The 15,936-nt window shown below is 33.9% G+C and overlaps 1 protein-coding gene across 3 annotated transcripts in view; it reads left to right on the top strand.

The window, feature by feature from the left end:
* The window catches only part of HGF (hepatocyte growth factor), an 81,164-nt gene that overhangs the window by 51,538 nt on the left and 13,690 nt on the right, over positions 1-15,936 (top strand). For all 3 annotated transcript variants that reach the window (XM_061165141.1, XM_061165144.1, XM_061165143.1), the window contains 2 exons: positions 8,189-8,291; positions 12,303-12,436. In XM_061165141.1, coding sequence (XP_061021124.1) covers positions 8,189-8,291; positions 12,303-12,436 — 237 coding nt within the window. The remainder of the gene's footprint in view (positions 1-8,188; positions 8,292-12,302; positions 12,437-15,936) is intronic.

Consider the following 15,936-nt stretch of genomic DNA (forward strand, 5'->3'; position numbering starts at 1 on the left):
ACTCTGTTAAAAAAATTGAAATTGTAGAATTTCTTTAAAAATACTGATGAAACACTGTATTAGATTATATAAGGTACATTTAAAGTAGGAAACAAACAATTCACAGCTTTAAATATTTATATCAGTAATATATAATAAAGACAGGGGAATGAAATTTCCCACGCAAAGAAGTGTAAAAAATGTAAACCAAAAGCAACAGAAGAAGGGAAACAACTAGGACAAAAGCAGACATTAGAAAAGTAAAGAAAAAATAGTAGACCTAATAAATAAAGCTAAATGATGATTCTTTGAAAAAATTAACAAAATGGACAACCATTAGCCAACTGACTCAAGAGAGATGATAAATATATAAAATAATAATTTTATATATTATATATAATAATAATATGAAGGTAATAATAATTATATAATATTTATATTATAAATAATAATTATAAAATAATAATATGAAGGTAAAGATAACCAATGAACTGGAAAATTAGAAAACCTGAGATTATTTTATACAACCTCATGTGAAAACTGAAAATGAAAATAAAATGGATAATACACTAGGAAAATTCAAGTTAGTTGAATTGGCCCTGATAGAGAAAGAAAATTTAGATTCATTCCTATAAAAGAAACATGTAGATTTATAATAAATTGTCACACCACAAACCACATCATGCCTTGATGAATTCACAGATCAAGTGATCACAATGCTACATAAATTGTCCTGTAGCTTAACAAATGTAATAAAATTTTCAAATTATTTCTGGATGAAGTTATAATATTGAATCCTAAATATGATAAAGGTATCAGAGAAGAACACTATAGATTCATATAATTTGTAAATATTAATGTAAAATATTAAATGAAATTTGAATGAATAGTTTAATAAAGAAATTAAGAAAATAATACATAATGATTGCATATAGTCTGAGTACAGAAATGGTTCAGTTTTAGAAACCCATTAATATAATTCACCTTAGTTGTAAGAAAAGCAACCATATAACAAATCCCAACAGATTCTGAAATTACTGTGACAAAATTCATGCATTCTTCATAAAAATACTCAAGAATGTTCAGAATACATACAACCTTACACACCAATATATCTGTATCTATATCTATGTGAATGTTTGTGTGTGTGTGTGTGTATATATATATATATATATATATATATATATATATAGCATCCTCAGTCATGTCCAGCTCTTTGTGACCCCATAGACTATAGCTTGCCAGGCTCCTCTGTCCATTGCATTTTCCAGGCAAGAATACAAGAGTTAGTTGCTATTTCTCTCCCCAGGATATCTTCTCAAACCAGGGATGGAACCCACATCTCCTGCATTGGCAGGTGGATTCTTTACCACTGAGACTCTAGGGAAGGCCACTATCTCCCTTACTATTTAATATTATAAATATTTTAACACTATATTTTTTTGACACTGCAATGTTGACATTTTATACAATTAGATAAGAAGGCATATTTACTGATTGAGTAAAAAGGCAACAGATCTTTGTACAAATTATATAATAGTAATATTCTTGGAAATCTGAATTCAAATAATAAAAACAATCACTAAGGTAGCACAATATATGATTAATATACAAATATCAATAGCATTCACATATGGGTTTGAAGATATAATTAAAGAGAAAACTACATCTGTAATAGGAAACAAAACTGATGAAAACTTAGGAGTAAACTTAGGAAAGATGTGCAAATCTATGTAATTAAATTTCAAATTACTACTGACAGTCCAAAATTGTACTTTAACATGTAGAAAAATCACTTGCTCTTGATATAAGATCTCAACATCACAAATACATCAGTTTCACCTAAGCTAATTTGTAAATTTAATGTGATATTAATAAATAGATCACCATCATTTTTGATACCAAACAAATGCATTCTAAATCTTTCCTAGAAGAATAAACATGTAACTATAGTAAAGAAAAATGTGAAAAAGAAGTGATTAGAGGTAAAAAAACTTATCAGACACTAAAATATTTTTAAAGAGTATATAATTTAAAAAATGTAGTTCTACCACAAGAATAAATTGACAATTAGAACAGAACACAGGATCTAAAAATAGACTCCTTACTGAGATTATATTTTAAAAATGGACACTTTGTCACTGTGTAAAAATGAAATTTAAAAAATAATAGTGGATCAATAAAGTTCTATTTGGAAAAATAATAAAATTAATCAATGATTTGCACCATACCTGAAAATAAACTTCAAATGGATAAGAGATATAAGCATAAAAATGGAGACCATGTAGATACTAGGAGTAAACTTGGAAAAATACCTTTATGACTTAGATGTAGCAATGTGGTTTCTAATTAACACTCAAATTCTAAAGGCAATAGAAGAAAAAAAAATAAGCTACAAAAGGTGTCATGACAAAAACATAATGAAACCTATATATTTAAATTCAAAAGACAAATGACAAATTTGGAAACAAGTTTTAAAGTGTATATCACAGATAAAGAGAAATATTTTTAATATATAAAAGCTATGAAAGTGAAAAATATAGGACCGAAAAATTAAATAATGGACAAAACATATGAACACAAAGATTTCTTTAGAGAACATGAAAATTATGCTTAAAGTCACATGTAACAAGAAAAAATATAAGCAGAGATTTTTCATAATGTGGGAGTTTTGTTTTTCACATATAAATTCACAAAAATTCAAAACGTTTTCAACACTATCTTTTGGCAAAGCCGTATGGGAATATGAACTCTTACACTTTGTTCTTGGGAATGGAAAATGGTAAAATCCATATGGAATGGAATATTACAATAATTAAATTACATATGCGTCCATCTTTTCACCCAACAATACACTATCTGAATATATAGCTTCAATAATATGGAAACTCATATACACGAGTTTTTGATTTCAGCATTTTCTATGTTAGCAAAACAACTCAGATCTACTCTGGCAAAATCACACAATGGAATACTGTGGATTTGCAAAAAGAACAATAAAGTTTTTCTGAATTAATATGAAGTGATTTTCAAGTGTATTATTAATGAAAAAAGGCACTAAAATATATATTTGGTGTTCTTTTAATAAATAAAGGTATTTACTCCTAGTAATAAAAAATGGGATTATAATGATACATATATAGAATATATACATATAATTTATATATACATATTGCATATGTATATATGTATGTATGTTTGGTATGTACCTTTGCTAAAAAAGTTAAAAAAAAAAGAAACACAAGCACCATAAACAATAAACTAATGAAACTGGTTACTCTAATGGTGGGTAGTAGTGAGTAGAAATATGACACAGAAGCAAGAGGGAAAATGAGAACAGTCTGGATACATACACTCCTATACCAATACTAATACTTTAATAGTGTTTTAAATGCTCAAAAAGTAATGTCAAGAAAGATGGGGGGGAAAGCACAGAAATATGCCTAATATCTGTATTTCAAAGAGATACCATTACTACAGAACTTGGAAAATAAATTTCAAAATGATTTTTAAACACATTTTTTTTTACTATATATAGCCTCACTGAAATACATTTAAAGTAGATAACTGTAAATGTGTTTTGAACTTATATAAGTATAAATTTATTGTTAGGATGTAGCAGATTTGACATTATTTTGTGTGCATTGGAGAACTGAGAAAATGAAGAAACACATTCATGTACCTACAATCAGTGTTGTTACTATGGGAGAATGGAAATACAGAATTGAAATGGAGAAGAGGAAGAACTCTTGTATTAGACTGGAGTTAGAAGTGATCAGTTAGTCATGAACACACACACACACACACACACAGAGCTTGGCTCTATCAAATGTAAGGGACTAGAAAAAATGCTACCAAATAGCAATGAGCACACCTGTTTCTTGTCTTCTTTTCATCACTAGCAAACAATGGCTCTCCCGTGAAATTGAAGAATCCATGCCTAGGGCAAGAAAAACACCAAGTAAGGCTGGAGTATCTCTTGCCAGCAAGCTAGAAAGTGCTCAAAGACTCATGTCTCCCTCTCAAAAATTTATAACCTAGATCTAATCATGAAGAAAATATCAGACAAACCCAACTGATGGACAGTTTATAACACGCCAATTCTCATTAAAACTGTTAGGATCATCAAAAAAGAAAGTCTGAAAAAACATCTGCTGGTGCCGCTGCTGCTGCTAAGTCACTTCAGCCGTGTCCAACTCTGTGCGACCCCGTAGACTGCAGCCCACCAGGCTCCCCCGTCCCTGGGATTCTCCAGGCAAGAACACTGGAGTGGGTTGCCGTTTCCTTCTCCAATGCATGAAAGTGAAAAGTGAAAGTGAAGTCGCTCAGTCGTGTCCAACTCTTAGCGACCCCATGGACTGCAGCCTACCAGGCTCCTCCGTCCATGGGATTTTCCAGGCAAGAGTACTGGCGTGGGGTGCCATTGCCTTCTCTGTGTTACATCTAGGAAAGCCTAAAAAACATGACAGTTAAATGTAATGTGGTATCATCCTAGAACACAAAAAGTACTCTAGGTAAAAACTATGAATAAATTGGAACAAAATAGTCTTCAGTTAGTAATAATGTTGAATAGTGGTGTTAAATCCATCGTACTAATATAAGATAGTAGGGGAAGCTATGTGGTGTATTAGAACTTTGTACAAACTTACACATTGTTTTGTAAATTAAAAGCTATTCTAGAATATAAAGTTTACTAAGAAAATAAAACCTAGCTTATAGCTCATCCTCTTTCTCTAATACAGAAAACATAGGTGTAAAATGAAAAATGTATGAAAGAGCAGTACCATATACTGCATTGCATAATTGTTTTCTTCAGTGAGAGCTTATTTAAATAACTTACTATTTAACAGTCAAAGGTTTAAGATTTCATAATAAAGGAAAAAATGACATTGTCAGAGGAAAGTGTTTTACTGATACATTCTGCATATGTACAAGAATTGGATTTTACAAAATTATGCTTTCTGAAAACAATTTTATTGTGTATTGTAATGATTGCTGTATTATTTGTATCAAATCCTATCTCATTTGAATTTGTATATTTAAGTTCAAATCATGAATACCAAAACACAGCTATTGAATATACTTACTGTATTTCTTTTACTAAATTAATTCTGGACAATTTATTATTGATTTAAAATTTTTATTAAGTTTTCTACCTATTATTTTGGGGCTTCCCTGATAGCTTAGCTAGTTAAGATTCTGCCTGTCATGCAGGAGACTCTGGTTCTATTCCTGGGTCAGGAAGATCCCCGGGAGAAAGGATAGGTTACCCACTTCAGTATTCCTGGGCTTCCCTGGTGGCTCAGATGGTAAATAATCTGCCTGCAATGCAGGAGACCTGGGTTGGATCCCTGGGCTGGGAAGGTCCCCTGGAGGAGGTCATGACAACCCACTTCAGTATTCTTGCCTGGAGAATCCACATGGACAGAGGAGCTTAGTGGGCTACAGTCCATGGGGTCACAAAAGTCGGACATGACTGAGCGACTAAACACAGAACACCTATTATTTATTCTAATCACATAGCATATCTAAAACCAATGATAATATTCTTTGGCTTACCAAATTTAAAAGAAAATAATCTTAATGCCGATGTACATTTCTAGGTAACATTTTATAGTCAAAACTATCATATTTATTCATATAAAAATCAGAATTTTTAGTTACTTTTAAAATATGCAAGATTATTTAAAAATATGTAGTGTTATTTTTCAAATGTAGAAATTGCTACGTATGTATTAGAAAGACCTTAACTTCTTTTTCTTAATTTTAAAATTAAGAATATGGTCACTCCTATCAATGTTTAACAGAATGCAAATTCCTCAGTTGAAAAAAAAGTGAAAAAATCACATGGGGCATGATAAAAGGCACAGGAACCATTTTAACATGGCTTCCATTGGCTAAATTTGTAACAACTTGAGCATTAAAATGAACAACAGGAATAGATTATATATCTTGCTGAATAAAAAGAGAATCCACGAGTCCATCTTGACATTACTGCTTGTACTAGTAGCTCTGCCACGACCATTGCTAGTCCTACTAGCAGAAGTATTTGGGAATACTTCTATGAAGGGAGTTGGGGGAAAGGAAAAATTCTATGTTAGAGAAGAATACCAAGAGAGAAAGAAATATAAGAAAGAAATAATATTTTAAAACCAACACAGTAATAACTGATTCATGCAATATTAATCAAAGTATTCCTAAGCCGTTTTTAAAAAAATTTGTTTGGGAATAGGATGTTGTCAGCCTCAAAGGTCTCAAAACTTTTTATTTGCTTGTTTTTGTTATATATGAAGAGAAGTTTTTCCTTTATATCACTTAATCAAGTTATCAAACTCATCACCAATAATTGAAAAAACTGACATCATGTGTCACATGAAATAATGCTATAAATGCAACAAAATATCACCTTATGCAATATTTCTGTATTTAACTTGATTTCATTCATGAAGATAATCAGACAAAATTAAATTAAAGAGCATTTGCAAGACAGCTGGCTTGGATGACCTAGAATGTCAACCTCATGTAAGACAAAAATCACAAGTCAACAAATGTGACTGGTACATGAGTACTTATTATATCTCTTGTGACTCTTCTGTGGAGTAAAATTTTTCCATTGGAAAATATACATTAAAGAAAGGCAATGCAAAAGAATGTTCAAACTACTGTACAGTTGTGCTTACTTCACACGCTAGAAAGGTAATGCTTAAAGTTCTTCAAGCTAGACTTCAACAGTACATGACCAAGAAATTCCAGACGTAGGAGCTGGGTTTAGAAAAGTCTGAGGAACTAGAGATCAGATTGCAAATGTCTGTTGGATCACAGAGAAAGTAATGGAATTCCAAAAGACAAAAATCTGCTTTATTGACTATACTAGAGCCTTTGACCATGTGGATCACAACAAACGTGGAAAATCCTTAAAGAGATGGGAAAACCAGACCACCTTTCCTACCTCCAGAGAAACCTGTAAGCAGGTCAAGAAGCAACAGTTATAACTGGACATAGAAAAATGGACTGGTTCAAAATTGGGAAAGGAGTACATCAAGGCTATATGTTGTCACCCTGCTTATTTGACTTATGCGTAGAGTACAACATGTGGAATGCTGGGCTGGATGACTTACAAGTTGGAATCAAGACTGTCAGGAGAAATATCAACAACCTCAGATATACAGATAATACCACTCTAATGGCAGAAAAGGAAGAGGAACTAAAGAGCCTCTTGATGTGGGTGAAAGAGGAGAGTGAAAAAGCTGGCTTAAAACTCACATACAGAAAACTAAGATCATAGCATCTGGTCCCATCACTTCATGGCATAAAGATGCAAAGAAAGTGGAAAGAGTGACAGATTTTATTTTCTTGGGCTCCAAAATCACTGCAGATGGTGACTGCAGCCCTTAAATTAAAAGATGCTTGCTTGCTCCTTGGAAGAAAAACCACGACAAACCTAGACAGCATATTAGGAAGAAGAGATATCACTTTGCTGACAAAGATCTCTCTAGTCAAAGTTATAGCTATTCCAGTAGTTATGTACAGATGTGAGAAAAAAGGCTAAGTGGCCAAGAATTGATGCTTTTGAACTGTGGTGTTGGATAAGACTCTCGAGAGTCCCTTGGACAGTAAGGAGATCAAACCAGTCAATTCTAAAGGAAATCAACCCTGAATATTCATGGGATGGACTGATACTGAAGCTGAAACTCCCAACACTGGCCACATGATGCAAAGAACCTACTCACTGGAAAAGACCCTGATGCTGGAAAAGATTGAGAGTAGGAGGAGAAGGGGGCAACAGAGGATGAGATGGTTGGATGACATCCCTGACTCAATGGACATGAGTTTGAGCAAACTCCGGGAGGTAGTGAAGGACAGGGAAGCCTGGTGTGCTGTAGTTCGTGGGGTTGCAAAGAGTTGGTCATGACTGAGTGAATAAACAGCACAAAGTTTTTCTTTCTTTGATGTCCCTAAGAGGCACTTATTTAATATTTCTTTGGATTTTTTTTAAATTTGTAATTTGCTGTACAAACTTTCATTTTAATGAAGAAGAAATCTGGCTAAAAAAATATTTTATTAGAGATAGTTAAGTCCCTTTGCTTTGCACGTATTTCAATGTGTTGCTTTCATTTTTATGTTGATTTTCATGAATTCATATGTTTGTAAAAATGTCTTTATTCTATACTCCCTAGTATTCATTAGTTTTCATATATTTTATGTTTAGATTGTTATCGTGGGAATGGCAAAAATTATATGGGCAGTTTATCCAAAACACGATCTGGACTAACATGTTCTATGTGGGATAAGAACATGGAAGACTTACACCGGTATGTAAATTTATTTCTTTAAATATATAGTATGTAGTGATAGCTACATAGTACATACATACACACATATATACATAGTACATACATACATAGTACATACATACATAGTATGTATGATAGATGTATGGAGATACATTGGTATTTCTTTCTATTCATTTATATATCTTTAATTTTCTCAGAGACATTTCTAGTTTTTCCCATTGTATTTTTTCTCTATTTATTTGCATTTTTCACTTAAGAATGATTTCTTGTCTCTCCTTGCTATTCTTTGGAATTCTGCATTCAGATGGGTATATCTTTCCTTTTCTCCTTTGCCTTCCATTTCTCTTCTTTTCTCAGCTATTTGTTAAGGTCTCCTCAGACAACCATTTTATTTTGTTGCATTTCTCTTTCTTGGGGATGGATTTGGTCACCACCTCCTGTTAAAACCTCCATCCAAAGATCTAATCTTTTTGTTACTTCCACTGTATAATCAATCATAAGGAATTTGATTTGTTATTTCCGAATGGCCTAGTGATTTTCCCTACTTTCTTCAATTCAAGTCTGAATTTTCCAATAAGGAGCTCAGGATCTGAGCCACAGTTGGCTCCCAGACTTGTTTTTAGGCTGTATAGAGCTTCTCCATCTTTGGCCGCAAAGGATGTAATCAATCTGATTTTAAATAATAGGTTTATATTATCCAGCATTTCTAAAGCTTTTCATTTCAATATGTATCAATATAAAATTATTAGAGATATTTTACATTTTATATTAAAGCTTCAAAATTTGGTGTGTATTTATAATTACAGCACCTTTCAATTTGGAGAGGTCACGTACTACTTTGTCTGTAACCACATTTGGCTAGTAGTTACTCTATTGGATATTGCAGTTCTAGGACTTCAAAATTAAGTAGAATTCTGCCCTCATGATTCTTACTCTCTAGTATGGAATGGCTGAAAAGAGCAATGCCAATGCCATATTTTTAAAAAATCCATTGTTGTTGTTATTCAGTCACTCAGTCCTGTCCGACTCTTTGTGACCCCATGGACTGCAGCATGCTAGGCTTCCCTGTCTATCACCAACTCCCGAAGCATGCTCAAACTCATGTCCATCAAGTCAGTGATGCCATCCAACCATCTCATCTTCTGTTGTCCCCTTCTCCTCCTGCCTTCAATCTTTCCCAGCATCAGGGTCTTTTCCAATGAGTCAGTTCTTCATATCAGGTGGCTAAAGTATTGGAGTTTCAGCTTCAGCATCAGTCGTTCCAATGAATATTCAGGACTGATTTCCTTTAGGATGGACTGGTTGGATCTCCTTGCAGTCCAAGGGACTCTCAAGAGTCTTCTCCAGCACCACAGTTCAAAAGCATCAATTCTTCAGTGCTCAGCTTTCTTTATTATCCAACTCTCCCATCCATACATGACCACTGGAAAAACCATAGCTTTGACTAGATGGACCTTTGTTGGCAAAGTGATGTCTCTGCTTTTTAATATGCTGTCTAGGTATGTCATGGCTTTTCTTCCAAGGAGCAAGCAAGCATCTTTTAATTTCATGGCTGCAGTCACCATCTGCAGTTATTTTGGAGCCCAAGAAAATGAAGTCTGTCACCGTTTCCATTATTTCCCCAACTATTTGCCATGAAGTGATGGGACTGGTTTCCATGATCTTAGTTTTTTGTATGTGAGTTTTAAGCCAGCTTTTTCACTCTCCTCTTTCACTTTCTTCAAGAGGCTCTTTAGTTCCTCTTCACTTTCTGCCATAATGGTGGTGTCATGTGCATATCTGAGGTTATTGATATTTCTCCCGGCAATCTTGATTCCAGCTTGTGCTCCATTCAGCCCGGCATTTCACATGATGTATTCTGCATATAAGTTAAATAAGCAGGGTAACAGTATACAACCCTCGTGTACTCCTTTCCCAATTTGGAACTAGTCTGTTGTTCCATGTCCGGTTCTAGCTGTTGCTTCTTGACCTACATACAGGTTTCTCAGGAGGAGGGTAAGGTGGTTTGGTATTCCCATCTCTTTAAGAATTTTTCATGAAAACACCACATTTTATGTTATAGGACTGCAAAGAAGCCAGCCAGACTTGGGTAGGAAGCTTTCCTAGTGGAAGGCTAGGAAAGATATTAGCAAGATATACATAATTGGTAGAAGTTGGTCAAAGAAGTGTAGGAGGAAAAATATATCAGGAAGAAGAAACAACTTGTCCAAAAGCCTTTAAATTGAACTATTTGAAAATTGGAAATATTTTTATTAACCATAAGGTTTAAGCAGTTTCATTTGGTCAGTGGGCACAGAGAAGAAATTCTCTAGTGGGAAAGCCATACAGGCCTTTTAACCTCTGTTAAGGAGTTTGGGTTTTATCCTAAGCCCATATGGGTCCACTAAGAATTTTAAGCAAGAATTGGCATGGCCAAGATTAATGCTCATTTTAACACTGGTAGTTTTAAAATCATTTTTAGAAATATGATGGGGGTAGAGTGAGCTCTTTATCTGCTTGTGAGAAATAACTGTCTTCAGTGCTTCCAGCATTAGATGCTTGACAGTTTTATGGTAGAAGTAGTTATGCTACAGAAATCTGCAAGGACAGCAAATAAAGACTCCCTCCATACACAGTTCAAAGTGCCAGTTGCTAAATATTTACCAACATACCACTGGAAATTTATGACATATTTATTCAGGAACTGCAATGATTATAACTTTAAATTCACTGTGTTTTGATTTGCCTTTGGGAATAATTAAAAGTCATTTGGAAAGAACTTGTAGCCTATTGATGAATGAGTAAGTTGCATGGTACCATTTTGGTTTAAGAACAAATCTGTGACTGAGTGAAGAGATAATGCGATGTGATGATTTTGAACAAAGACTCTGGAAAATGCTACGTGTTCAAACACCTGACCTACAGCTGAAAAAAATATGTGACCCTAGACAAATTAATTATTCTCTGTGGATTTCAATTTCTTCAAATACAAAGTTGCATAATCTTAGAGCCTGTCTCATCAGGTTTGTCTAAGTAAGTACGCAAGTCTACATAGTAGACTCTGTTACATGCACATCTTTCCTGTTTTATTGGTCCAAAAAGTGAACCTGAGTTTGGAAAGACAGTCCAAGTTTCTATGTTGAAGTTCTTCCCAAATTTTAAAAATGACACATTAATTAAATTCAAGCATGATGGTAATTAATATTGATGTTATATGAGTGGGCAGGCACCCCTGGTGGCTCAGATGGTAAAGAACCCACCAGCAGTGCGGGAGACCTGGGTTGAATCCCTGGGTTGGGAAGATCCCCTGGAGGAGGGGATGGCAACCCACTCCAGTATTCTTGCCTGGAGAATTCCATGAACAGAGGAGCCTGGTGGGCTGCAGTCTGTGAGTCACAGAGAGTCCGGCATGACTGAGAGACTAAGCCAGAACACATAGGAGTGGGCGTGGTCTAATAAAATAATATACAGCATTTTTTGCTTTTCGTTTGTACTAAATTTAGTTAAGATGTAAAATGAGATAGCCTGAAATGTTACTCAGTTATCTTTCAAAACTGTATCTTAAATGATCAGTGAAATTTTCAAATTGAATAAGTTTATTAGCACATTGTGTGGTCAGTGTATCTTCCTGTATGTTGTCATAGCAGTGTTGCTAGTGAAGCTTGTTTACATGTTTCTGAAACATGAAAAAATAAATATTTTTGCAATAGCTTGTATTTTTATACATTTTATAACTTAGATCTTTATCATCTGCTGCTTTCTTCCATGGTGCATTGTTACCTTCCCAGTATAATTATTTAATAGAAACAATGTAATAAAATTTTTTATCTTTTTATCTATGCTGATTATTCAGTCTTATTCCTCAAAGAACATGCTTCCAAACTGCAAGAACAACAACAAAGTCTCAAAAAATCAAAAAGAAAAATTCACAGCAGGTACTTTATGTTGTGCCTGTAATGAAAATTATGTGCTAGGGTTGTATCTTCTGTTTTGTTTCTCTTGGACAAGATGTGTGCTTCTTGTGATGTTCCGAGTTTGCTGTTTATGCAGGCATATCTTCTGGGAACCAGATGCTAGTAAGCTGAATAAGAATTACTGTCGGAATCCTGATGACGATGCCCACGGTCCCTGGTGTTACACAGGGAATCCTCTTATTCCTTGGGATTATTGCCCTATTTCTCGTTGTAAGTACGTTTTGTGATCTTTTTCAGGCGAATTATTTTAAATATACTGCATGCCCTAAAATGATAATTCAATCGGAGGTGGAAATAATACAGGAGGGCTAGAGTTGATCCCAAAATAAGGATGCACTCCAGACAGCAATACATATACACACAATTCCATCTCTCCTCTAGACAAAGAGACATTTTGCTGACCTTTTAAAAGAGATTTTTCCTCCCTCAGAAGATTTCTATTTGGAATCCAGAAGCAATACATGACCATAGTTCTGACTGGGCTAGAAAGACTGCCTTGCCCCACCATCAATAAACTTGATATTAGCAATATATATTGATGCAGGAGGGCTTCCCTCATAGCTCAGTTGGTAAAGAATCTGCCTGCAATGCAGGAGACCCCAGTTCAGTTCCTGAGTCGGGAAGATCCACTGGAGAAGTGATGGGCTACCCCTTCCAGTCTTCTCAGGGCTTTCCTGATAGCTTGGTTGGTAAAGAATCTGCCTGAATGCAGGAGACCCCGGTTCAATTCCTGGGTTGGATATATCTGCTGGAGAAGTGAAAAAACACTCCAGTATTCTGGCCTGGGTCGCAAAGAGTTGGACAGGACTGAGCGACTTTCACTTTTGGTGTTTCCCTATTAGCCCAGATGGTAAAGAGTCTGCCTGCAATTCAGGAGACCCTGGTTCGATCCCTGGGTCAGGAAGATACCTGGAGAAGGAAATGGCAACCCACTCCAGTATTCCTGTCTGGAAAATCCCATGGACGGAGGCCCCTGGTGGGTTACACCCCATGGGGTCATAAAGAGTCAGACACGACTAAGCAACTAACACACACACAGGCTCTAGAGCACAAGCTCAATAGTTGTGGCACACCGGCCTAGTTGCTCCTTGGCACGTGGGATCTTCCCAGATCAGGGATTGAACCTGTGTCTCCTGCACTGGCAGACAGGTTCTTTACCACTGAGCCACTAGGGAAGCCCTAATTTAAAAATGTTTAAAACATATGTTCAACTAACATTTTTAAACTAAAAATTAGTAATGTGGTATTGAAAGACTTGGGGGCGTTACTAGTATTTGATTAAATGCTATTGCAGATAACATTTATTTCAATGCATTCTGAACATTAATTTCAGCAAATATTTTGCTGTAATTTTTCTAGCTATATTTATAACCAGGATTTATTTACATTTTATCACTAGTGAAAGGCTAAAAATATTTATCTTCAGAAGATTTGAGTTCTTATCTATTTAACTTCAGAGATTGTATATATCATTTTCACACTGTACATTTGCATTACAAAATATGCAAAGGTTTGTATTTCTTTTTTTTTGCATTCCTTTAAAAAAATATTTACAAAATTGAAAGTATGGTAGTGGGTGATGTGAAGAAAGCCCTGTTTTAAGATTATCAAGATGCAAAAGTAAAACGGTAGAAATGTCTATATTTGTCTATACATGTACACACACTGTATCTTAGTATTAAATAGATATATATCTACTTATATAGTAACTAAGTATTAATTAGATATATATTTAAGTATCTGAGTATTAAGAGAATACAGTGGTTTAGAGTTGCAACTCTGACTTCCTAGGTAAAAATTGTAGTTCTAACACTTTTAAGTGCCTTGGGCAAATTGCTTCCACTTCAGTTTGCATTTACTTATTCATTTATTAATAATTTTAAATTGAGCTGCTACTGTGTGCAAAGCCCTATATAACATTCTAGGTATAGAAAATATAAACAGTGTCTCCTGTACTCAAATAATTTTCAATGTAGAGAGGAGACGGCTACATACCTAATCACAAATACAGTCATTTAAATACATGCATATTAAAATATATAATGAAATGGGAATACAAATGTCAGCCTGGAAAATATGCATTGTTCATAAAGTTTTGAATTTGAGTTGAAACTTTAAGGATCTATTAAAAGAAAGTTTTCTTTATGCTTTCAGTAAGAGCCCATGTTTGTTCTGAGGCCATATATCAACACATAGATGCATACATCTCTACTGTTCCACAGGAAAAACTTTTATCATTGACAAGCTTTTCTTCTTCAAAGTTAAGTTGAGTCAATATAAACAAGATTTGTATTATATATAGTTGTTCAGATTTGAGTACTATGGTAGAGATATGAAGGAAAAGTAAAAGAGAAGTGAAAATAATATTTTAAGGGAAAAGGGAAAAGGCCTTGAAAGCTGAAGAAACTAGAATGCTTTTTAAAAATTTGTAATCTAACAAACTACCCAGAATACTTAGAAATCTGACTTTAAGTGGTATTACAGCTTTTCTAAATATTGGCTTACAGGAAAAAAAATATAATTATTAAAGCCTCTAAATTATAATATCTAAATATTTTAAAACAAATTAAGTATTTTAGTGAGGCACAATAACAAACTGAATACTTTGCAGAACTATTAACTCGATGCTTAGAAATAGGAACCTTGATATGCAATTAACAATACAGTGAATATGCAATCAATCATAGTGCCTCGAAAGTTCTTAATTTAGGAGATTAAACTCTTTTGTTTTAATAACTATAGTTTTCTGTTTTGTTTTTTTAAGTGCCCTTTAGGCTCTATCCCAAATGTTATCTTATTAAAGATTTATTTAAAAAAAGAATACAATGAACAGTCTAGTCTTTTCTCACCACAACAATATAAGAAATAAATCGCTTTTCAGTTTGGAATTTTTAGAAATTAAGTGGAAAAACCAATATCCTTGATGTTTTAATGACCCCATTTATACTATGAACTAAAACAATTACCTCAGCTGACTCTAAGACAAAACTCTCCCTCGGGATAAACTAAAACGAAAGGGAAATGATGAAATTTATATTTCACCTTTATGCTCATTCACTTAAAATATCTAGATCTGGAAAATGAACATAAACAAAAATGCTTTAGCATGTGTTAATTTTCTCAAAATTCCCCATAAATGAAAATCAAGTTTGCATCTATTACAAAGGAATCCATATGCCATTTTTGTTTCGTTGCTGGTTTATTTGAGCTCAGGGCACTTCTAGGGACTTAACAACCAGCTGGGTCTAAACAATGCCTGACTAAACTCTATGTCATCAATTCTAAACAGTCACACATTAAAATCCAGGAAATGTCTTGGGCCTCATTCATTGCTACGTAAGTATTTTTAAATTCTAGAATCTTCCAAGCCAATCTCTTTGCAGCAGTTAAACCCCTCTCAGTAGAGAGGTTATAAAAAAGAATTAAGTATGAGGTGTTAGCCATAATTTATTTGCAGTTTCCAGTATTCTTTTTTTTATACCTTTCCCTTTACTACCTAGAAAAACCAATCTTTGAAATATTCTGACAAAACATAATTATATTTTGTTATCCCTCTTTTTCCATGAGTGAGGTTGATTTCTATATTCTCAAATTATTAAAAAAAATTTTCTGAAACATAGGGGAAGATTCAACTATCCTTAATCATATAAAAGATAAAAGTAATTTTCAGCAAAAATGTAAATGGGCCAAAATTGCAATAAAGCTATGTA

This window comes from Dama dama, chromosome 18 (assembly GCF_033118175.1).
Source record: "Dama dama isolate Ldn47 chromosome 18, ASM3311817v1, whole genome shotgun sequence".
Lineage (NCBI taxonomy): Eukaryota > Metazoa > Chordata > Mammalia > Artiodactyla > Cervidae > Dama > Dama dama.